Source organism: Haliotis asinina, chromosome 7 (genome assembly GCF_037392515.1).
Source record: "Haliotis asinina isolate JCU_RB_2024 chromosome 7, JCU_Hal_asi_v2, whole genome shotgun sequence".
NCBI lineage: Eukaryota > Metazoa > Mollusca > Gastropoda > Lepetellida > Haliotidae > Haliotis > Haliotis asinina.
The window spans coordinates 32,018,866-32,045,163 of NC_090286.1; the positions used below are offsets into that span (position 1 = coordinate 32,018,866).

General features: G+C 37.9%; 1 protein-coding gene across 5 annotated transcripts in view; it reads left to right on the forward strand.

The window, feature by feature from the left end:
* Window positions 1–26,298, forward strand: part of LOC137291646 (microtubule-associated serine/threonine-protein kinase 2-like) — a 187,744-nt gene that overhangs the window by 135,792 nt on the left and 25,654 nt on the right. For all 5 annotated transcript variants that reach the window (XM_067823062.1, XM_067823058.1, XM_067823060.1 and 2 more), the window contains exons 7-9: window positions 18,363–18,435; window positions 19,262–19,343; window positions 22,992–23,179. In XM_067823062.1, coding sequence (XP_067679163.1) covers window positions 18,363–18,435; window positions 19,262–19,343; window positions 22,992–23,179 — 343 coding nt within the window. The remainder of the gene's footprint in view (window positions 1–18,362; window positions 18,436–19,261; window positions 19,344–22,991; window positions 23,180–26,298) is intronic.

A 26,298-nucleotide genomic window follows, 5' to 3' on the forward strand; every position in this document is an offset into this window, starting at 1 on the left:
AAGATGAAGAAAAAAGCATTTAGCACTTGTGTCAGAAAAGGTGACATGATTTATGCTTAAGATTTAACGCCTTTGCATACACCAGAAATACATGAAATCAAATACTTTTGCAGTTATTGCTCTTTCTATCTGCAGTATCACATTTTGGATGTATGTCGTGATGACATTGGATATCACATTGTAGGTGTCAGGTGCCTGTCATTCCCCAGATCAATGTACCTTCATGCAAATAAACATCTTCAGATTCCATACATGGCAAGAGAAGAGCAAAGCTTCCAGCAGGTTCCACCTATATGTATGTTTCCACTATTGACATTGACTCCACGTTGGTAAATGTCAACAACTGAAGGCAGCTCCCTGTCTGGTTTATTGATGTTCATCCTGACATGGCAAGAAACTTCATCACAGATTGTTGAAAATAGATATGTTGTGTCTCTCCTATTAATATTATATTTCTTTGCTAGTCTGGATTGTGACTGTTACTCTCAACTGTTTTAGTGCCCTGTCATCAAATTGATTTCACCTAGCCTGTCTATGCTGGAATTGCGTTTATGTTAATAGTCATTGTGAGATGCGTGTTGTTGTAAAGGGTGAAACAATATAGGTCAGATGATACATATAGCAGTCCACATATTTCCATCAAGTCGGGTAGAAACTTCTTGACCATAAATATTTCAGGTTCAAAAGGAAATGCTAACTGTAAAAGCCTGTTCTTAGATTCTATTCTTGGTAATGGAATGAAAAAAAATCAACACATTTTTCAGAATTTGACTGAATAATATGTTTTGGGGGATTATTGAAAGAAAAGCAATTAGTATGTTTTGACAAGTGCATTGTCTTGTTTCATATTGTCTTAAGAGGTTACTACATTACAATTTTCCTTTCGGCAGTCAGATTAGCCCATGGTGATTGCTTGTCTCGCCAGTCCTGGGTTCAAATCCCTACATGGGCACAGTGTGTGAAGCCCATGTCTGGTGTCCCCTGCTGTGATATTGTCTTACTCACTCACTAAAGAACAACTCCTGATTGCAGGAATATGAATTGGAGTAGAGTATATGGGCAATATGGCTGATATGGATTTTCAGCCCAAGAGCTGATATGGATTTTCTACCTGTGAATGTAACACAGGACCATCCCATCTTTAAGAGAATTTGAAACCTTGTTGATGACCGGTGAATGCACCACTGGACCACCCCATCTTTAAGAGGATTTGAAACCTTGTTGATGACCAGTGAATGCACCACAGGACCACCCCACCTTGAAGAGAATTTGAAGCCTTGTGGATGAGTGGTGAATGCACCACAGGCATACCCCACCTTGCAGAGGATTTGAAACCTTGTGGATGACCAGTGAATGCACTACAAGACCACCCTACCTTGTAGAGGATGTGAAACCTTGTGGATGACCAGTGAATGCACCACAGGAGCATCCCACCTTCAAGAGAATTTGAAATCTTGTGGATGAATGGTGAATGCACCACAGGACCACCCCACCTTGCAGAGAATTTTAAACCTTGTTGATGACCAGTGAATGCACCACAGGACCACCCCACCTTGAAGAGAATTTTAAATCTTGTTGATGACCAGTGAATGCACCACAGGACCACCCCACCTTGAAGAGAATTTTAAACCTTGTTGATGACCAGTGAATGCACCACAGGACCACCCCATCTTTAAGAGGATTTGAAACCTTGTGGATGACCAGTGAATGCACTACAAGACCACCCTACCTTGTAGAGGATGTGAAACCTTGTGGATGACCTGTGGATGCACCACAGGACTATCCCACCTTGAAGAGAAATTTAAATCTTGTGGATGAGTGGTGAATGCACCACAGGACCACCCCACCTTGAAGAGAATTTGAAATCTTGTGGATGAGTGGTGAATGCACCACAGGACCTCCCCACCTTGAAGAGGATTTGAAACCTTGTGGATGACCAGTAAATGCACCATAGGACCATCCCGCCTTGTAGAGAAATTGAAACCTTGTGGATGAATGCAAAACAGGAATGCCCCAACCTGTGTGTATATGACCAGTGACCAGGTTCCATCTTGCCAGCCATTGAACCCATGTTATTGAATTGACCTTTCTGTTAATGTTATTTCATTGTGTTCATGTTCACATTCATATAAGTTATGTTGATCTATATTAACTTATGTTTTATAAATTAACATATCATTACTGCTATTGGCTCAAACTATATCATTTCTCACAAGAAGCAATAGAAGAATGCTATTTTCTGTCAACATAACGCTATTCATCAATTTCCAATTTAACTAGCAAATGTGTATTGTGCAAATTAGTTGGTGGCAGTGATAAGAAAAGATGGAAGAACCTCCCGAAGGAATGACTGTGTAATTGCTTTCAGAAAGTGATTATCCCTCCAAAACAGATTTGTCAATGTCAACAGGTTGGCCACGCAGGGTCTTGTCAGGTAATGAAAAGTTATACAGTTTAATGGAACGGGGAACTGGTTTCTTTACTTGTGCAGTTGTCTCTTTAGTAGAGTATGATCTATTGTCAGTATGTACCTCACTTGTATTGTCTCAGAAGACACAGTTATCATTGCCTGGTTTCATTTGTACGATCTAATTGTCAAGGCTGTTTGGTGACTCGAAATGATTTGTTGCAAGGTGATTTGCAGTATGCAGATCAGCATGCTGGCCTTGTCTCCCACTAACACTGGCAAGGATGTATGGTACAGCTGAACTAGGAACATAAGAAGCTTAGTTTGGTTTGGTGTTAATTGTAACTACAGTTCGATGACTTGGGGTTCTGAATATTGAGAAGTCCACATACACTGATCATTGCAGTGCTGTTATCTCTCCCTGGCCATGATCAGAATGGAGAAGATATCAGTGTAGGGCACGCACTTGTTTGCTGGCTGCTAATTCTGAAAGCACTCCCTGTCTTTTTTCATCTCTCCTGTGTATCGATCAAAGGTCTGAATCATGTAGATTATGGGTATTTTTAACAAGATCTTTTCCATTCAGTATTTGTTGGAATTCTTTCCACGCAGGTGGTTGCTAACTATAAGCAGAATAATTGAATGGATGTTATGTCAAAGAAGACCAGTCTCAAAATGGTGGTCAGCAGCTAATATTATCAGGAGACACAGTGATGACCGAGGAGTTTAGCTTTTGAGCCCTGGCAACACAACTGATGGATGGATTAGAACATATTTGTAAAGCTCTCTGAGAAATTGTATTTGATTGGCATTCGCACTGTCTGCACGAGCAGACAACATTGTATGTCCTGCTTGTGAGGTCTCGTTGAAAGCGCAGAGTAAAAGATAATTACTGATTAACATGAGGAACCACGTTTTCCACATGAACATTGCAGAAGGAGACTGAAGAGCATGCTCGACCGGCCTTCCAGAGACGAGTGACCAATGCCACTGCATCAGTCTCGTTACCAATGTGGCCTTACGATTTACCGTGCTTCTGCCAAGTCCACGTATGAACAGACAGCAAGCTAGTATTGCTTATAGCTTGCAGTAGATACTCCTAGTGTGTGCTGGTCTGATCACAGGATTGATTTTCATTGATGAGCCTCAACCACATGAAAATAGATGGATGGATCGAGAGGCTGCTGCTGCTGCTGTCACAACTGCATCTTCAAGGCTGCGTATTGATTATCTGGGGGTCGGGGAAGAATTGGGAGTATCCCAGGGCTTTTTTCATGATGTGATGTGTGATGGGAGATAGACGTAATCTATTGAAAGGGAAAAACAACAGAGATTGTCTGTCTCATGTCACATCAAGATCAAGTTTACCCAGCTAATATCATTCCTGCAATTAAATTTTCTGCAGATTTGAACATCAGCTCAAGTCGTGTGACACACACTACTCTGTAGCATGGCGACACCATGAACGTGTTCCTTTTGAGTTGTGATTTTCTACAAATCTCTTTGTTGTGCGCTCTGGTTGGGTGTGTAGGGTAATCGGAATCAATAGAACGTCTACCTGCAGTTCCGCTAGTTGACAGAGCAGGTTTCATTGTATCAGATCACTTCCACAGGGGACATGGAGGAGGATACTGTCATTCTTCGCCGCTCACCTGAGCATATGTGGTTTTCTACATCCATTGAGAGTCTCCATCCGCCAACTGTGGAGGATGCTCGCAGGAGCAGGACAAGATTCAGGAGAAGTAATTTTTATAATTCATTTCTTGGATAGTTTCTTTGGTTTTGTTAGGGGCTATATAGAAGCTTTGGTGAAACTATTTATCTTAATGAGATGTCATTCATATACAATTTATAGCTGTAACCACCGAGGTGTTTCTGATTATTGTTTTCTGAAATGGTGAAATATACTTACAGTTGAATGTATGGACACTATAAAGTGACAGCGAATTGTTGATTTTGTTACATTCAATTTTCCTTCTTTCATTTAACCAATGAAGAATTGTTTAAAGTGAATTAGTTTATTATGAAATGTATCTACTACTTAACATTGAAATATGGTTGATTTTTTAAACATATTTCCTCTATTCTAAGGCTATATCTGGGGCTCTGATTCATAATTAATCAACTGGTACTGAATGTTAGCATCAAGATGTGGCTTCATTTTAACATCGTGTTCAATTATGATATAATACTATGTATTAAACCTTTGAGGTTATCAAATATTGATCTGCTTATCTTAAGTTTCATGGCATGAATGCTATCACTATCAAAGGTAATTCCATGATATAGCTGTGATTGCTTTGATTTCCACTGAACTTTGTCTGAAATAACAGCTCTGTAAGCATGGCAACCAGTAGCTTTATCTGTTTGAGAGGATTGAGAAGAGAAATGTATGTTTTACATGCAGTGTTCAGATGGCTGCACAGAACTCCGAACTTGCAACTTCTCTGTAGTAGGAATAGGAAATCAATGCATGACCAAGTCCACTACAGATTCATTCAGATACCCTTTTTCTTACCTGTTTAAAGTGTTGAGGTGTACATCTTGGTTTCCGTTTCTAATGTGCATCACAGGTATTGAAAATACAGATATCTGAAGTCCACCACTCTGAATCTCTGAATATTCACAAACAACTACGGACTGTAATCTCCTGCAGGATTGCCTGTTTTACACTTGTGCAGACGGCAAGCTATAGCATATGATTCAAATATTTAATGAAAATAAGCATTTATTACTAATTCTTATCAACTGTAAGTAAGATGAAAAAAGAACAGTTCAAAAATTTATTGTAATATGTAATAATCTATTTGAAATACTGGGAGAGATTTGACTGTACTGTTGAGTTGCCTTTTTGATCCTTATAGTGAAACTTCATGACGGCAGTTGCTGATGTCGCCCTGGTCTTGACTGTGAATGAGGGGTCTTGTGAGAAATATGTGACATCATGTAAATTTAGTAATTAGTAACCATCTGAGTATATATGCACATCACAGGTTTCAGTCATTGCTGACTCAGAGTTTGGTTTGCTTTGCTAGGATCACTAATTTGCTTTAGTTTACAGTATTGTTATGGAGTTTACAATTCCATCATGTAAGCCTTGAAGGGATTTCAAGGTAGTTGCCATGGTGACTGGTACTAATGGATACAGTAGAAGAGATTCAGTCAGTCAGTCCAACAGATATTAACTGTTGATACTTGTCTGTTTCCCTGCCTGGTGTTTGGACATTAAAAAAAAGTGAAACCATGTGAGAATGGTATCCATGCTACATGTAAAACTGGCATTAGTCCAGAATCTTACAAGCAGCGGGCTAGCCGTGTAAACCTACAACAGTCTGGACCGGTACAAGCAAGAATCTTGAACTCTGTGTCACCTCGCTATGGTTTGGTGTGAAGCCTTTAATAATTAATGCTAATTTAAGAAGAAAAATGTATTAAGTGTATAGACCATGACTTTCCTGTTGCTGTTGTAGTTCCATGTTTCTGGAATTTGCCAGAAACACCCCATATATGTATATGTTGATCCTTTGTAAATCGAGGCTGAACATTTTCTGTTGCTGACATGCCAATATTTGTTGAAGCTTCTATGACATTTTGCAAGGCCATCATTAATAGATTTTTTTTGTATGTTTGTCTTGCAACAAAAACACCCACTCAAGAAATTTGATTGCTCCCAAGTACCTGCAAATCCAGGAGTGAAAATTGCACTCTTTTGTTTATTTACATGATAGAAATATGCCTTATGCATTCAATACTTTGTGTTCTCAGTTCATGACTTAGTCATTTGGGAGAAACTTAGTCTTTATAGAGGAGCCTTATCTCTTTGTGGCTGAATAAGATGAATAATGATGATGAATATAGTGCTTGATTCACAACCATATGTACCATGCCAGTGAGCCTGACCACCCGATCCTGTTAGTCACCTCTTACGAAAAGCATGTGTTGCTGAAGACTTAATTCTCACTCGGATGTTCCGGGGTTGAGAAGAAGATGCAAGAGTTTGATGAAAAGCTTAGTGAATTGCACCAGCAGGAAGAAATGATGGACAAACATCTGTCAAACAACTTTGTTTTTGGTGGTCAAATCATGATTGTGTTATAAAGTAATAGTTATCTGCTAACACTAAATTCTGGTTTCAAAACTTATTTTCATTTACATTAAATCTTTAGGTTTTATCTTCTTGATATGTTCATTCTAAATGAATGACGGAACACAATACAAGTGTTCTTTTTCTTATTTCTAAAATTTCTACCATCCATTCAGTACATACCTTGTTAAGAAACCTGGAAAAGAATAAGGGAACACTTGTTCTTTCCTGTATTCCCTTGTTGTCCCCTGCCACAACGCGGAGCAAGGGGACTATGTATTGCGCAACGTCTGTTTGCACGTCCGTCTGTACGTACGTACGTACAGATGTACGTACGTACGTACGTACATGTCCAAATTCTTGTTAACACAATATTTCGTGAACTATTGGACCCAATATCTTCAAATTTTGGTGACACCAGTCAGTTTAGGTGACCCTGACCCTTTTTAACAAGCTCATTGTTATCAATATTTCATTGTTCTTTGGTAAAAGGGACATTGCTATATTTGTGGCAAACACTTGTTTCATTTCCATGATGCCTTAATTTAAAAAAAAATAAAACTGGGAACAAATTTTTTTTCAACAAAGTAGGTGAAAATGGAGTAAATAATTTACTGGGAGAAAACAATGGGCTGTCGTCATCAAGGCAATTTAACATGAAACAATAGTTTCAGTTGTTTTCCGTTGTTATAAATCACATCTTCTTGTTTAGAAACTTAAGTGCCAGCTGTTGTCAGTCATTATAAATCTCCTGTGAAGCTTACCTTGTTGTGAGAATCAAGAGGAAAATTGATATTGGGACGTGCCTTTAGAAAATGACGCAATAAGGATGGAATTGTTTTAGAGCTCTCGTTGTGAAGTGCTATGCTAGCATTTTGCCTGAGGTGGTTTTGTATTTGAAGGACATTGACAACTGCAGAAAGTTTTGCTTGTCAGAATAATTTTTTCCATAGTTTGATTCTTCATCCTTCCTGTTTGTTTTTTGTGTTCTTTTTTTTCTGTGAAAAAAAAAGTTATGTTTTTTTGGACCTGAGCATGTTTAAAAAGCAAAAAGAAAAGTTTTTGATGGAAGATCAACATGTCACTACATAAATATCATAGTTGGCATCATAATTTTCCTCAAAACTTGTTGTGGGATTGAGTCTTCTATTCCTTCTTGGTACCCATGCATGCAGATGTAAGTTAAAGGGAAGGGAGAGAGAGAGAAGGGGAGGGGGATTAGGTTCAGTTACTTGTCTGACCCATGTCATCTTATCCCTGTTGTCGATGCTTTGGATGTAAATCATTAGATTGACTGGTCTAGGTTTGATTATTTATTGATAAACTACAAACAACTGAGATTAAAAAAAATAATTTAGACGTTAAAAAAAATAGTTCCATTATGGAGTATGTCAGCCTCTATTGTATCCCCACTGATTGATCTGTTGTCTTGTAATGCCACACTTAGCAATATCTTATTTATTGAACACTGTTGCTCTCATGTCATGAGTCCGTGGCTGAAAGATCCTTGCACTGTTAATTGCACCATACAGAAACCATGTCATAACTTCATCAAAGAGCTGAAACAAAGGGTACTCCACCCACACAATGCCTGTAAGACAATGTGATCTTGTGGTGCTTTTTATTGCTTTTGTAAGTGAGTCTACCAATATGTCCCCTTGGGTCCTGATTTTCAGATAGTTTGTAGCACAGATATGCTTTATGGATATGGGCCCAGGTTTATGCAACTGTCATTTATTCCTTGTGCAGGATTGTAGTCTTACCGAAGGGTTCATTTGATTCTAAATAAAGATGTAGCAAATAGCACCTCTTGGAAAATTAATAATTGTGTCCTTGTAATTAGAATAATGATACAGTTCTAGTTTGATCAACAACACCAGCTCTGATTTTTTAGGCAAGTAGATTGCAACTGGAATGTCTTTAATCAGATATGTGTTTTTGACTTCTAAACACCCATGTTCAAGAGGTTCTTTTACTAGCATTAAGTAAGGTAGCTAAGACAGTAGTCACAGACTGACATAGGCCAGAATTCCATCAGTTCCACCCCAATCACAGACAGACTTCTCTTCAACACCTTGCACTCACCTAAACTGCATGGTTATCTGCTTGTAAGCTTTTCTGATCGATGTTTCTTTTCAGAAGCTAAAGAACTGCAGCCATGGTATATAACCATGTATACAGACAAGGCATTGATTTTTGAGGATGTTTTGTTTGTGTGTGTTCCTGTGGTGGTAAACAAATAGAGGAAACATCGATTGGATTGTCTGCCAGGACATTGATAATGGATACATTGATCCACCCAAGACCAAATGATTTGTTAGGTGATTAAAATGGTGTCTTATATTCTAGATTGATGGTTCAAGAATATTTCTTCTTTTGTTTCAAGAATCTTTATTAGGCTTGGTCCATATCAAATACAAAGGCTCTATCATTCAAGAAAGGGACACAGATCAAATTTGTTCTGTAATTATGACAAGCTCTGAGTCTTGGTGGTATGATATATGGAGAATCTCATCGCAGTGTCTACTGATATCAAATGTCATCACAAGTTGATAAAGTAACGAACATTCGAGGCTTTACCTTTATCAACATGTGTTGATATATTTGATATCGGTAGACACGAGGGTGAGGTTCTGTTTATCATCCTAAAATCATTCCTTATTTGTTTTCAATGAAAAATGTACATATCTGAATACAGCACTGCCATTAGATTTACAGTGCAGCAATGTCATAGCATTGTGACATCATCAAGTTCACGACATCATAGCATTGTTAGGGCATTGTGCAAAATCTACTGTCCAAACGATATCTCCTAAGACCTCACACAGGCGATATCTCCTGTAGAACGCATTTTTAGATGATAAAGAACAATGGTGTGAGGAATGTCTCATCATGGCAAAGGTCTAGGTTTAACTACTTCACAGGTCTTTGGTGTCTGAAAACAGAACTGTTTGAAAGAGCAGCAAAGATCCTGACTTGCTCACTCAGTCTGTAACATAAGTCCCCTTTTTTTGGGTTGTTGTTTTTTCAGAAATGTCTTCCTTTTTTTGATGCTGCTACAGAACGCTATTCGTTCAGCTTGATAAGAGATTACAGGATACCTTTCATAAAAAGTGAACAAGAAAAGTAAAAAATGTGGATGTCATGATTTGGCAAATAATGATTTTCTGAATTCTCTCCTCTTGTTCCCTAATGAAGAAAATATATATAGGCTGAATAAACCTGAACTTAACCTTTCTGTAATTACTGTGATTGGTGAGTAGTGTCTTGTGTTGCTGTTTTGTTCTTTGCTAGGCAAAGAATCCTGTTTTTCTGGTGTCTAGCAAATTTATCTTGCAAACGACCTTAGACTCACCTGGCTCTATTGCCTCATACTGTAACATTGGAAACAGGAAATAAAATTTCCTCTAATCTCTATTTAAAAAAAAAGAGAGATTAGAGGCAATGTACATTGAGAATGTCAACTTATATCAGGATTTTCTAACAGTGCTGTGTTATTTACTCTATGGTTCAATAAAATGGTAATGGTCGCATTAATGACCGAAACATTATGCTGAGAGCAGTAAACTATTGTCATGGAAACTGCTTCATGAAGCACGATGCTGTTCATTGCTCTGAGTGGTATCGTCATCATCAGGTAGTTTAAGTCTGACCTAAAGCCACAATATATTGATTTTCTGCCATCGAAATGTCGTCAACATGACCAAGAACCTTGGATGAAAGTTGTGATCACATTTCAGCAAGTTCCTTAGCCATCAAATTTATTACCCTATGGCCTCTGTTTACTGACTAGTTTCAGAGGCACAGCACAGAGAAGCTGATCTTTTGTCTCACTTTAAGGATTAGTAAAAGGTCACAGTATCTCTTTGATATTTTTAGACATTTGTAGTATAATTCAGCTGACTAGAGCCTTGAAAGGTCCAGTATTTTTTATGTTTGGTCTTTGTGGCTTGGACAGAACATTCTCGCATGTGCATGCTGTTAATGTTCAGAATAGGACAACTACGCTGTTTAGTACATGTTTATGTGCTGTTGCTAAATTCTGAAAGGAAAAAATAGGTTGTTTTGATGTTCCCTGACACTTTGCTTTCAGTGATAAGGCTGATTTAATCTCATGCAATGCTCATGTAGACAAATATGTCCCTACAAATACATGTTGTTTTTTCTGTACTTCGACAGGTTTATCTTTGTGGACTTCTGAAAATGGAGAGATTTTCAAACTGCTTCCATTGACATATTTTAAAAGATCAAACAAGCATTAACATAACTAGAAATGCTTGAATATTGCAAAAACAGCATAAAACTCATTCATTCATTCACCCTTTCTGGTAAGGAAGAAAACATGACAAATTCATTTGAAATATGGTCTCACTCACTCACTCCCTGCCTGTGAAGACCCAATGCTTATCGTAAGAGGCAACTAATGGGATGGTTAGGTTCTCTGACTTGGTTAACACATGTCATTGTCTCCCAATTGAACATATCAATGCTCATGCTGATCACTGGATTGTCTTGTCTTGACTAGCTTATTTACAGACCACCACCATACAGCTGGGATAGAGCTGAATGTGGTGTAAAACTATACTCACTCATGAGCCCTCTCTCTCACCTGGAATTTAATGGTGACATTTCTGTCAGTATGAAGAAATCCTGAGTAGTCTTCATTGTCAGTGATCACTGTTTTAGTGTGATAAATGAGATGGGTGATTTTTGTATATGTATCCAGAAATTGTCTTCTGCTCAATCTTGCTTAATTTAAGTGTCTAAGAGGATCATTATGTCACAAGTATGCATGGAGTAGTTGCATTTAGGCCCTTCTTAACATTTGATTACATCTTAAGTCATTAATCTCCACAGGGGTCTATTATAGTGTTCCAATTTCATACGGAACCATTATTGACAAGGAAGAGTTTTTAATTAATTCCTGGCAACAGTATTTCCCCATGTCCGGGGCTGTAGCTGATATCATGTGACAATGCTGGTGTATGTGTTGATTGATTGGTCTTGACAGGTTTCACATTAAAAGTATTGTACAGTCTAGACAGTTATGTAAAGACCATGTGGATGAGTAGCTTGAGCCTATTATCAATCCATCTCAGTCAGGACCTCAGCAGAATCATCTGCTGTAGTTTGATTCAGGCTCCTGAAAAATATGCTATATGGATGGTCCGTTGATCAGAAGATAGCCATATCAGTTTCATTTTTTATAGTCATGGGCCAATTACCATGCAGTAGTTCCATGCCCCTGCACAGGAAGGTCACATTAGTCATACTCCTAAACAACATCTCCTGATCTGGATTCACATGCCCAGTGCAATCATATCACACTGACTCTTTACATTAGCACCATCAGGATTTCTTAGTGATGGTTAGTTCTGTACTTAGTTAGTTCTGAGGTGGAGCAAGCCTTTACTTAAACATAAGACAACAGTTTATATTTTAGGTCACTTAAAAGAAAAATGTACAGATGTTCAATTCATGTTAGTTCAGGGATAGTGTCCTTCATGGAGCCATGGCAGAATGACCTTTATTTATTCGTGATCATCATTAATGTCATTTCAGGTTCCCCACTGTGTGGGATTGTACTCCAATAAATCAAATGTCCCACATGAATACTGATGAAAAATGATCTGTTGGCATTGTCACTGATGAAGATATATTGTACAGAGTCATAACACACGTCTGCTCGCTTTCAGTCTCCAGCATACGAACTAATGAGAAATTGAAATATACAGAAAAAAATTATTCAGAATGTTTCATATTTTAAAAACAATGTTCTATTACAGACTAGAGAGAAGTGTTGAGCGTATGTAAGTTGTTAAGAGTTTAACTTGAATATTTAGAATTTTTCTAAACGCTAGTGAGTGACATGGGAAATCAGATCCCTTCTGAAGTCTTCAGTGATGTGGATGAAGGAATGTCCTTGAGTTCCTGCTGCCGGATGGGACTGAATGGTGGTGGACTATTGACCTTAGTAGATTTTCATACATCTTATGACGACCATCGCCTTCTTCAGCTGACAGGATTATCCCCTCAATTTCCCAGTAGACACACTGATGTTGTCAGTTTCTTCTTAATCATTGGGCAATTATGCCTGAAGAAAAGGTCAGTGTTCTGTCTGTCTCAGTAACAGAAAACAGTTCAGTCATCTCCACTCTGCTTTACTTGTCTAGAGGATCTGGATGATTGTGCATTGGGATTCAGAATGAGGTTCTAGGTTTTGGGGTTTTTTGGCGTCTTTCATGTATTACTGGTATACCTCTAAAATGTCTGGATAAAAGGGATTTTGATCATCTGCAGTTACATAGAGTTGCCTCCCCTTTGTGGGGGAGGATCAGATCATTATTATTTAGTTACAGATTCATTGCAGTTTTCATTCTTTATTTCTAAGAATCATACTCTTCTGAATTGTGTCTAAGTAGAACAACTGTGAACAAATATCACATGGCCAATAGTCAAAGAAAACAGCTTTGGAGTGATAGGAATGAGTGAATCGCTGCTCATATCAATGAACAACCAAACAGTCTGGTTCAAACTGGGGTTTGTGGCTGACTGTAATCTACAACATGTTTCAGTCAGTGGTTTTTGAGGGGTTGCCTCCTCTGGTCCTGGGCAGTAGAGTAGCCTAGAGGTTAAAGCATTTGCTTGTCACGCTGATGAAAACCTGGGTCCTATTCCCCGTATGGGTACAATGTGTGAAGTCCATTTCTAGTGTCCCCTGCTGCCATATTGCTTGAATATTGCTAGAAGCAGCATAAAACCACAGTAACTCACTCACCTCTTTCGTCCTCCAAATTTGCGGAAGAGTTGCTTCCCTTTGGTTTCCATTCCATGATTTTAGGTTGAAATTCAAGATTTACATTGATCTTTGTCATGTGTCAGAGTCATGTGATGTCAATGAAATGTGACAACTGAATGTTAGCATTCAAGGAAACATTTAAAATATTTTCAAACATGCTAATTTATATTCAGTATTTATGAATAAATCATCAGCCTTTAATACATTCTCTCGACATTTGTCAATATTGGTTTGGATGATTACTTTCTTTGCTGTAGCTGAGAATCCAATCCTAATATTTGACTTTCAAGTTGGTCAGTTTATGTAAATAACTATTGTTATATCTCCATTAAAGCTGTAAAGCCAGTGCAAGAGATATTTTACAGGCATGAAATCATAAAAATGTATTATAAAATGTAATATTGCCTGTTTGAATGTTTTTTTGTTTTCATGAAGCTGTTGATGAAAGTTTCTCTGGGGTCTAATAAATACAAACACGGAAGATAAATGTTATCAAATTGGACAATAGATGTTGAAATGTTAATTGTGTCTAAATCTTACAGCCATAGAGCATCAGCTTTGTAATATGTTTCTCTGCTGCCATATATCCCAGAGTCCTAGTCAATTGTCTATCATTGGTGCCTTTGGCTATCCCCATGATCACCATGACAACAGTGAATATCCCCTGTGAGTACCACCCTTAGATCTTGGCTGCAAATTTCCGCAGTCTCCACTAGTAAATTAGTGTTTCACAATTGGCAGGTTTGGGTTTGCAAAAACAGTGCCATTGTATTCCGTGTGCCAGTAACCTGGTTGTCACGGCAACCATATATTAGCAGTATCACTTGCTGTAGATGACAGGAGGCAGACGACACTTTCAGTGATACCAGCCAATGTCTACAGTAAGATTTAATAAACAACAAACTGACTGTCTTTCCAGGTCATAAAAAGCTATTCTATTATGCATTTCCCTGTCTGCCTGTCAGATCTCATCATTTCAGGTATTTGCTTCCAAATGACAACCCTTGCAAGCTTTGTATCAAATTTTCTATTTGGGGTGAATCTTAAAACCAATCATTTTGCGATTTCACATCCATCATGTCTTCTCCTTATGGAACAAAATGATCTTGATCATTATTCTATTTTTTTTCATTCACACCATTTCCTGATTTAATTGGTCATTTCCTTGTACTTAATCCAGTCAGATTGATGTGGAATTTCATTCAGTGGGCTTCAACTATCTTCTTGTTGAACGTAATGAGGGTTTTATGAGCAGGTCTTATTAGATAAGTTTCATCTCACTCTGTCTCACGTGAGGTAAAAACCTCTAAGTGTGGCTGAGAATGGTTTCCCATCTTCTGCTGTAATAAGAGGATACGTAATGGTACTCTCAGTCTCAGTAATATGGCTCATTGCATTCCTTCATACCTCAGTGGGGAAGCCTAGTGCTTAAAGTGGCACTGATGCGGAGCAATTTCCGTGGACTGGTGTAAACTTTTGTTATTGTTTTTCTCCCGTGAGTACCCGGATGATATCCCAGAATTCGTGACTGGTTCGTGACCTCTGCTGTGCAGTCCGTAAGCGCAATTGATAGTTTAATTATAGACAGATCAACTGAGGTGAAGTCATTTTTACTTCATTCCAAATGTATTATGAAAACAAATGAAACACTTTGAAGGTTAATCATCTGCCCGTGGCAGAAATGGTAAAAAACTATTAGGACGGAAAACGTCTCTATATTTTGTCTCATAACCCTAGTTAGTTTATTGTCATACTTGTATGATTCTGAAAATTAATAAAAGAACACACAATCTGCTTATACTCATAGTAAATTTCTAACATAACAGCAACATTTATACATTGTATAGAATGCCAGTGTGGATCTTATTTCACCACACATACGCGATCTAGTGTGTTTTTTCTGTCATACAGATTCTGCTGAATGCTACAACAAATAAATTAAAACAAAATGCAAAACATGAATGTAAAACAGACAAATTTTATAGCAACGATGTCAGGCTACTACCTTGTTCAGGAATGTATCCATCAATATCCACGTAAAAGAAATCGTATTCCATTCATCTGCAGATGGTAAGTAATCCTGCTCTGTGTCGCGTGTCTTACAACTGTCTCATTTGCGAAAAAGTAACACATCGTTTCACGTCTTTCGTTGGTGAAAACCAGATAAACCTCTCATTGGTCTCCCAAGATAGCACACCTGGCAACTAATTGTATGATGTCCACTATTCTAAGTAATTTAGTTAACCAATAATGAGCAATCAATCAATCAACGCAAGGGTGGTTAATTCTTTGAAGGGAGGATGTTGTTTTTGCACTTACACTTTACGACAGGGTGTAGTCATTTACACACACTGCCTTTTGACAAATCCGCTAGAAGATAAAAGTAATTAATCAATCAGTGAGTTATCGGTTAATCCTTTGATCGATGTTTGTTTTTGTAACTTAGTTGATAAACCCTCTTGCATCACTTACATGCACATATTACATAACATACAATACATTTGCCATTACAGACCTTAATTTATAATGTTGAGTATTTACTCCAGACAGGAGAAATGCCAAATGGGAACCTTTGTTGAGTAACCGAAGTTGTGTTACTACTAATTATACCTGTTATAAATTCATTAATTGACCATCCAGAGAATGATGACAAATAACACGTGTAGGTTTACACCATCAAATGCGAGTTACAGCAAGGAAGATGTAATCTCTGCGTCGCATGCAGCCTGAAAACACTATTGGGCCGAAACTGTTTTGAGGATACCAACGGAATTTCGTTACATAAGGAATACACAGGGGCATTTGCTGTGTACTTGGGTAAATACGTGAAATAAGGGTTTTTTACGTAAGAAAATTTTCAGATTTCTCTACCAAAGGCAAAGTCATCGTTTTTTGTTTACGAATTCAAATAAATCAACTGTGTGTTTATATTATCATAAATAATAAACCATTGTAGCTACCATAGCTACCAAAATTTTCGTAAGATATTTGCTATCACAGCTGAACCAACACTCAGAATTACCTAAATATAAAGCTTTGCAATCTTCCGTACTGAAACAAATGGCTACGTGCCTGTAGACATCATATTTTCATGTAACATGATTAAATATCAGGTTAAAAACACTGAAATAGGATCAAATTTATCAGTAAGTATACCATCCAAGCATCCGAAAAGAACTACACTGCTGGGATATATGGTTACGATCAGACAAGGAATACCATGGATATTTTTAAACAAATGGCATATGATGGGCATCCGGCCTCCCGACTGTTTAGGTGAAGAAATTCTGCTAATATGGACAGGAGCCCAGTTCCTTCGTCCGTCACGGTCGAAGGAGCAGGCGCTGACCAATTTGCGGTTTGATTTCGTAATTAGACCGTTGGCGAGAAACATTATTCGCTCCGCATCAGTGCCCCTTTAAAGTGTTTGCTCATTGACCCAGGTTTGAATTCCCCAGATGGTTACACTGTTTGAAACCCATGTCCCCTGCCATGAGATTGCTGAAATATTGGCAAAAGCGGCATAAAACTAAACTCACTCACATTTCATTGGCCAATCAGTTGCTCATAATGTCAGTCACTGGTTTGCCTGGGGTGATTAAAATTTTGATTTGATGAGTAACCATGCTTGTTGCAAGAGTTGACTAACAGGATTGGGTGGTCAGACTTACTGACCTTGGAGATGCTTGTCATCAGTTCCCAGTTGCGCAGATCAATACTCATGCTGTTGATTATTGCTTGTCATCAGTTCCCAGTTGCGCAGATCAATACTCATGCTGTTGATCATTGGATTGTCTTGTCCACACTCAACTATTTATAGACCACAGCCATATGGCTAGAATCTTGTTGAGGTTGGCGTAACACTAAAACTAAACTTACTCACTCACTCAAAGCAGGAATATTTATGAGAGTGGCATCAAACACCAGAATACACTGATGGTGTTCCAGGGTATTGTTCATGTGCTTGTCAAAGATATATAGCGTGTCTGAAAATGGTTTCACATAAAATGATGTACATGTGTGTTGCTGAAATCCCTCAATCCCATGAGATTTCTCTTGTATTGATCAGAAACATAACGCTGTTGTGAGTGAAGTGATCAGTGGATTCTGATTTGATGGATGTTACCTGACAATCTATTATGTAGATATAGATTATGTGGGCATTGTTCCTATACTGAAGTAATCGATTGACAATACTTGTAATGGCTATTAATAGCAGTGTGTCTTCAGCTTGATCTTTGAGAAAGCATACAAGTGTATGATTGAAACAATGTTTATGCTGAGTGTTTTGTTTTCAGAATCAGGGTGTTGGGGTAGCCTCATGGTTCACTCGCCATAACAAAGACCTGGGTTCGATTCCCCCTAAGGGTACAATGTGTGAGGCCCAATTCTCCCTATGATATTGTTGGACTGTTGCTAAAAGCAATGTAAAACTATTCTCGCTTTTCATGAAGTTCTGTAATTCAGTTGTGGATTAGCAAACAGGGTTAAGCTGTCTATATAACAGATATACAGATATCTGATTACTTTCTGGACCTACACTTACATCTGTAAGTTATAGCAATATTGAGTGGTTCATTCAGCGTCAGCGTGTGATGCTCAAATAATCAACTTTATGTGAAAACTTTTTGTCTCAGATAAAAAAGTTTGAACTCATATTAAGATATTAAGTTTGGCAAATAGGACATCTGATTTATGGATGACACTATATCCGGCCTGCTACACAAGACAATTTTGTGTGAAACTGTTTATCTATACGTGTGAAGTATGTGTTGCAGTCTCAAACTGTAGCGCATCACTCGTAGTGTATGCTATATGTGGGATATACTTTTTCAATGACATGCACATTCCAGTACATTTCTGGGTTGAGTTCAATCCAGGTTTCAAACCTGCACACTCAGACTGAGGCATCAGAGTCAGCGATATACCCCCTTCAGGAACCTCTGCTTCCACAAAAGTGGTGAATCAAACAAACTTTGCTGTTTGATGAATTTTGTCATCAGATGAAAGTGAAGAATTTGATTTAAGGTGTAAATTCAAACATCAGTACATTATTTCCTTTTCTATTGCAGGAAGCCCCCACGAAAGCCCACGAAACCTGTCACCGAATCAGCACGCAAATTTCGCATTTCAAGCCATCAAAAAGTAAGTGTCAGTCTTGCAGATTGGTTGGGTACAAACATACACACTAGTTTCCCCAAAGTGGGACATGTCGACAAACATAACTAGTTTCCCCAAAGTGGGACATGTAAACAAACATAAAATAGGTTCCTCAATGTGGGACATGTGAACAAGCGTACACATTAGTTTCCTCAAACATACACACAAGTTTCTTCAAAGTGGGACATGTCAACAAACATACACACTAGTTTCCCAAAGTGGGACATGTCAACAAACCTAACTAGTTTCCCCCAAAGTGCTACATGTAGACAAACATACACATTAGTTCCCCCAAAGTGGGACATATCAACTATTATATACCCTCAAGTTCCACACACTGTCATTTCAAATGTAATGGCTGTGTAGTATCGTTAGCTTAATAACCCTTAATATCTCACCATTTGGACATTTTACCTTCTGACTGAAATGTGCTAAATGTTGTAACAAATCAGATGAACAAGTCTCTCTCATTACATTCCTCGTATCAATAACTACAATAATATGCTGTCTCAAAATAGCTCTTTACCCCTTGGGCAGGCCAATGCAAGTTACCTCCTGGGAATCCAGCCTGTTCATTATTTAGCATGGCTTGATTGAATGAATGAATGAATGAATGACCACTGAAAGTCAGTCTTGAAGATGAGTTGATTTACAGCTTATTCCAAAACAGATAATAGATTATGTAATAGGTTTACTGACCATTGGTTTTTTTTAAATACTGCATTTCCCATTTTCATCCCTTTGTAATCCATTATTAATTTGTCCTACTGGGTGTCTACAACTCTGTAAGAAATGCTATCATGTCTTTCAGGTGTGATGGCCGACGGTGGTCATTTGCATCTCTGCCATCTTCTGGCTACGGCACCAACACCCCGGGCAGCTCCAATTACTCAGTAAGTATGACCACTAGAGGGTGCTGTCGTCCAAATTAGGCAAAATTCCCCTTTGTGGCATCAAACAGCGTAACAAGACTGGTCACTGTCAACAGGATCATAAGCTGTATTTTGGCAAGGATCAATAATGATTGGGCTTGTATGAACGTGTACGTCAGTGCCAGCTTTACTGATTGGTCTCATTAGTGATGTGTTGAGATCAACACCAAATGTTGTCAAGACTTGACATGTTTCAGTATGGGAGATGATTGTTGGATGGGTTTTGCACCTGCTTGGAGGGCAGAATTAGCTGGCATGCCATCTGATTATTAGATTTGAGATCTGATTAGATTTGCTGGGTTTCCTAATGTGCTTCCACTAACCTGCGCGGAAAGTATTTCTTTTCTCAGAAAAATTATTTTTGGTATGATTTGAAGTCTAAGAGAGAATTATGACCAGAGAGATGTGGCTGAAATCTGCTAAATGTTGCAACAATCAAACTGCTTCGCCAGCTCAGAAACACAACCAGATTATTTTTACTCTTGTAATTTCTTTGACAGTTAAGAAATGTCTTTAAAGAAGTGCTACATTTTCCTTAGAAATAAATCTCCCATACCATCTTGGGTTTAAATCTCCATATGTAGGCTCAAAAAACATTTTTCCATTTGAACTCAAAGTTATGCTTACATTCTGCTGCACTCTTGATATATTGGTTCAGTTGGTAATGTATGTGATACAGTATCCTACAGCATCTGACATATCAATATCTTTAGTTACAGTGGTAGGGGATCTTTTTTGAACCAGAGGTGCATAATTGAAGAAATATGAATGATTCCGTGGCAATCTATTCGTGGTTTTGTGTATAAACCTGTATCTCACTTTGCTCAGACACAAATACATGTAGAAGGAAATGCACCTATGAGGTATCTGTGAAAATACAGGTTAGAGTTGCTCCCCAGTAACCCATGCTTGTCATAAGAGGTGACTAACAGGATTGGGTGGTCAGACCGCTGGCTTGGTTGACACGCCATCGGTTGCCATTTGTGCAGATCAGTGCTCATGCTGTTGATCACTAGACTGATTATTTACAAACTGTTGCCATACAATTGGAATATTGCTGAGTGCATCGTAAAACTAAACTCACTCACTCACTACTTTTATGAATGATATTTCGATGTTGAGGTATTAATACAGGCCTGTTGCCATCACAGTGAGCTGGTTACAGTCGATGACATCATCATTACCTAGCGCATAATGAAACATTACATATACCATCAATACAGCTATTTACAGAATGCTGTTATTGAGTGGTAATATACTGCTGACTCAGCTCCAAGCAGCAATTACTTCTCCACTCATCTTTATGTATTATGGCATGACTTGTGATCAGTGGTATTACAGATTGGTTCAAGGCATCCGACTGCTTCTGACAGCAGTCATATGGCACAGGGAGGGTAGAAAAGGTTATTAGACCGATTATTAGATCATCAACCCTGAATTCCATTCACAACTCCCCTTTTTTTCTGTACCCACAAAGTGGAAAAAAACATGTAATAACTGGCCCTAGATGGGACCATGATTACATGATGAAATTCAGATTTATCACATTTGATGCAAGTTTGTGTGAATATACATTGGGTAACCCCTACTTTTAAAAAACATGTGTTTCACAGTTAAGACAAAAATACAGTGGAAGCTGTACAGTGGGACCAAAGAAATAATCTGGTTTAGACAATGTGCCCGATTATAGAGCCACTGAGAAATGTACAAGCCACAGATGGGACTGAGATTTTATGTTGGTGTTGACAACTTGCCGGATTGGACAGATGCCTGTTTTGACAGCTTCCACTGTATGGGTCGGTGAAAGATTGCTAGGTCCATGAAAATGAATATTCGAAAATATATTAATAAATCCAGATAAGCCAGAAACCAAAGACATTAGCACATTTCCATGACAAAATATATCTTGATCAAGGCAATTATCAAATTTCATTTTGGAAGATACACGTTATGTCTTCTGAAATACCTCATGATTTCCTTAAGACCATCATTTGAGGCGACTGTTGTGTTCGATAGCAAACCCTGATCAATAGAATGACTGTGTTGGTGTGAGAGCCATTAGCCGAATGGTAAAGGTCAGAATGTACTGGGCTTGACAAGAGGTTATCAAAGTGATATCGATATTGTCTCAATATTTAATTTTATGCTGTCGTCTTGGTTAGGTTGGATGAAACGACATCACTAGTAAACAGAAACTTGGTATACTGCCTCTGTTGATAGTGGTTATGACTCTGTTGATTCTGTTGCTTAAACCCACATCGGCATTAATGTTCACTTGATTTCAAATAAATGTTAATAAGGGAAAAATGGATTTATCTAGGAAGTGTTAAGCAGCAACTTTATGTGAGGGACTCAAACTTTCCTGTACCTGGAGGAAATATTTTCATACCTGTATGATGTTTACCTCGTTTTGATTAAAATGAAACAAAATATACCTGTTTTAAATAAATGTGGTCTTCGTGGCCCTTACCGCTAGTAGAATATATCTCATTCCAGGTCACAGACCAAAAAGAGTTATTTGAATGCAATTGTACTTGATACAAGGAGTGAGTTTGGTTTTATGCCTCTCTTAGCAATATTCCAGCAATATCATGTCAGGAGGACATCAGAGATAGTATCCAGGTGTTTGTCATGATGAGCAAACACTTGGTTAACACATGTTCATTGTATCCGAATTGTGTAGATAGATGGTCATGATGTCAATCACTGGTTCAGACTCTTATCAGTTACAAACCACTGTCATATAAGTAGAATCTTGCAGTTTGCAGCATTAAGCAACAGGCAGGTCAAAATCTTACAGTGGGCACATGTAGGGATTCATACCACAAGATACACTGACGTAGATTAAATGGTAAACCTGCCAAATTTCAGGACTGTTATTAACAATGGAAATATGTCCTTCAAGTTGACCAGATCACCAGATCTGAATGTAGTGTTTGGACTGATATTTCTGTTTTCCATCTGCAGAGATAATGTGCCAATGAATTTCATGTTAAACAAAAAGGTAAATCCAATAAAGTAAAATTATTCTCATAAATTTACCTTGCCATTTAAACATTTTAATCTCAGCATTTTATTCAATTTAGGATAAACGTTGTTCAACAAACGATCTTAGTTTAAAAAAACTGTATCTGTTTGTATTACAACGGGCAATGCACATTAAATGAAACACTGATAACAAGTTGGGTTTGTCTAATTTGAGCCTTATCACATACTGAGTGTGTATTTGTTTCACTGTTCCAACTACTCCGCTCAAACCCTTGTAATGCATACCAATAATAACATTTTGAATCTATGATCGTTTGTTAAGCAAATTTTATCCTATGTTGAATAAACTTCTGAGACTTAAAATTTCCAACCAGCAAGGTAAAATTGTGAGGATTTGCAATCTTAATTAATTTCACTTTTTTTCATGTATTTTTTTGTTTATCTCAAATTCAGCAGTTTGTTTCCAAAGCAAACAGACAATATAGGTAGTTGATGTACATACCCTTCCAAGACTTATCCAAGTCCTTTTCCTTAAACGGTTTTATTGAATGTTGTATGTTTACCGTTTCATAACTAGGGCAATCCTGTTTGACAAATTTTCACCCAATGTTTCACTTCCAGTCTCGGTACTCCTCTCAGGAGAAGCTGCACCAGCTGCCGTCACAGCCGACGGCGGAGGAGTTGCGCCTTCTCTCACGACACTTTGGCAGTTCGGAAAACAATGCTGCTGCCGCCAGCATCGCATCAGCAACAGTAGAGGATGACGGAAGGTGCTCTCCCCTGATGCGGCCAAGGTCAAGGAGCTTGAGGTATGTAGGTTGCATGCGCATGCTTCGGTTCTGTAGCACCTTGGAGCCTCTGTATCTGCATGTTCATTGTGTAAGATTAGAAAACTTGCTTGGGAAAGGATTTTCATTCAGTTTTACTAACACAGTTTTGTATGTACTTCATTGGTGATTAGAGTGTATTGTTTGTGTTGTGTGTCAGTGTTAAAATAAAATGGGTATACACTGATTCTTGCGTGTGATTGTTAACTTAAGAGTGATTGTTTAAATCATGGGGTCTGACAATAGTTATTATAATAAGAGTGAGTGTTTAAATAGTGGGGTCTGTTAATAGTTATTATAATAAGAGTGAGTGTTTAAATAGTGGGGTCTGTTAATAGTTATTATAATAAGAGTGAGTGTTTAAATAGTGGGGTCTGATAATAGTTATTATAATAAGGTTTAATACCTGACTAAGCGATGAGAATATGAAAAATTTATTTTGATATCCATAATGTTTGAATCCAAAAAATACTCTGTTAATCTGTAAATATATCATCAACTATTCATAAGTCATTTAATCTTTTGCCCATTGGAATGTTTTCCATTTAGGATACATTATTGTTTTTACTCAACAGTCAAATTCAGTCTTTATATTTCAGCAAATTATGTCATATGTTTTCACTGGTGTAATTTTCTTAATTGACATAATTATTTGTTTTCTGAAATGAACATGAATATGTAAATTATTGTGTTGTAATCATGACTGTGGGAGTTTAATGCTAGACTAGTTTTGTGGAAGAGTGTATAACTGTATCATCCTCAAGTTGTGTTAATCAGCTGTAATTTGCTAGAGAGCACTACCTCCGTCTTAATGATTCTCACAGTCAGACCAAACAAGGATGTATACACTTTTACGAGGTCCTTCTTCTGTGAGGTATTCCAGACTAGATCCCTCTGCTATCAAAGACTGTAGGTCAGTCTACCATCATTGTATCTCATTTGCTTAATCTCTTACTGGTGATCAAACTTGCTGATCATGATGTTCAATTTGAATTTCTTGGGGTGTATTTGTGCTTGATGGAGAGGATTAATGACTCCTGATAATGCTGACATGATGATCTCGTGTTTATTTCAAGCTTGGGAAATGCCTCCATCAGTTGAAAGTCATGTTACAGATTCCCTTTGAGGCAGACTTGTCTGTGTGCAATCGAACGACCGCGGTACAAATACTAGTAGTCCAGTAGTTTTAGAGGTTTTTCTGGTTCATGATCACGTGACATTATTTCACCTATGAAGATCCGGGTTGGAATTGGTCTTCAGTTAGAATTGTCGAAAGGAGACGTGTATGAGATTGGATGGTCAGGATCGCTGACTTGCTTGAGACACATGATGGTATCATAGTTGTGTAGGTCGATGCTCGTAATGTTGATTACTCCATTGCCTGGTCCAGACTCGATCATTTACAGACCACCATATTGCTGGGATATTGCGGAGTGTGATGTTAACCAACAAACCAATCACTCATTCCTAGAGTAGTTTGATCAGAAGTTGGGCAGTTGCGCGTACTTTTGGGTCAACAGTGTTCGCGGTAGGTTTTGTACGAGTACGTGCAGAAATAAAATTACAAATATGTGGTCCAAATCTTTTGCGCTTGAATTTTCATTACAATCCTGAATCGTGTTAAAATTTATTGTTTGTCTGTATGTTGCAGTTTAAGGTATGTTTTTAAATTACGTAGATCAGAATCTTTGCGTCCAAAACACGGACGCAAAATATCATGGGTTTGTTATTTTTTTGAGTGAAAAATGCATGTTTCTGCTTTGAACACTGGTCAAGTAAGGGGTGGTGGTTTAGCCCAGTGGTTGAAGCTTTCACTTGTCACGCTGAAGACCCTGGTTTGATTCTCCTCGTGGGTATTCAGACTGTTTATATAGCAGGAAAAAATGTCTGAACATGTACAGGAAAACCTAAATTTTAGAGAAATCAAAATAGGATGAGTAACGCTGTCTTCTTTCTCATCGTCATATTCACAGAAGCATGTTTTATTGCTCTCTACACAATTTTTAATATGTTAACGGCACAATTCTGTTCAGCTCTAATTTTGCATCCTTGGTTATGAACACAAAATTGTTATTTTATGGCAAGAATAACTTGCATGCATAAATCCATCTCATGGAATAAATCCATGTTAATTGTAGACAGAACTTTAAGACTTTGAAATCAGATTTTGTTTTCACTTCACTTGAGTATAAAATGTCTATGTGAGAGGTATGTGTATAAGCACAAGCATGCAGGACCACTTCAATCTCTGTACTCGTATATTTTTATGCTTGATATCACTAATCAGTGTCAACAGTATAACGAGGAAGACTCAGAATTTTCGTTGAATTCCCTGTTACAATTTCAAACATGTCACAGACCAAAGTTACGAGGAAGTTCATTTTTCTATGACGGCCTGGCGCCATGCCATGATGAATGGAACAAGCTCTTCCATTGAAGTGGGATGCTGATGTTTTCACATTTTAAGTCAATTCATGTGCGTAGTTTCTTAAAGCAATACCATTAGCTGTCCAGAGTAATGCTTCTTACCTCAGATGTAGGGCCAGTAGCAAAGTCATGGGTCTGTGCAAGATTTTACTACTTCTGGTGACAAACAACAATCCATACCATTTTGATTGATCTCGTGGTTGTCAGTTGAAAGTTAAATGGACTTGATAATCTTTGCAGGAATGAAACATTTCCAATCTAACCAACTTAAGCTGTTTATCTGTAATTGGTGTTACAGTTCCAAAAACTCGGATGTAAAGAGCAACTAACGGGATTGAGTTGACTTCAGAATTTGGTTGATGTATATCATTGTATACCAATTGGGTGCCCATGATTTCAGTCACTTGATCGCTTGGCCCACACATAGTTATTTATAGACAGCATCATACAGATGGAATGATGCCAAGTGGCATTCATGAATCAGTCAATCTTCTTCCTGATCATTTGCTTTTAAACTGATCGATCAAACCTAATCAGTGGAATTTGTTGTCTTGATCCACCTCATAACCACAATACTGTTCTCAATTCCTGCACAAAATCTCCAGTTCAAAAAGTCGGAAATTCCCTTAAAGTGTTTGTAAATCAAAATTCTGAGTCTTCTGTCTGAAACTAAA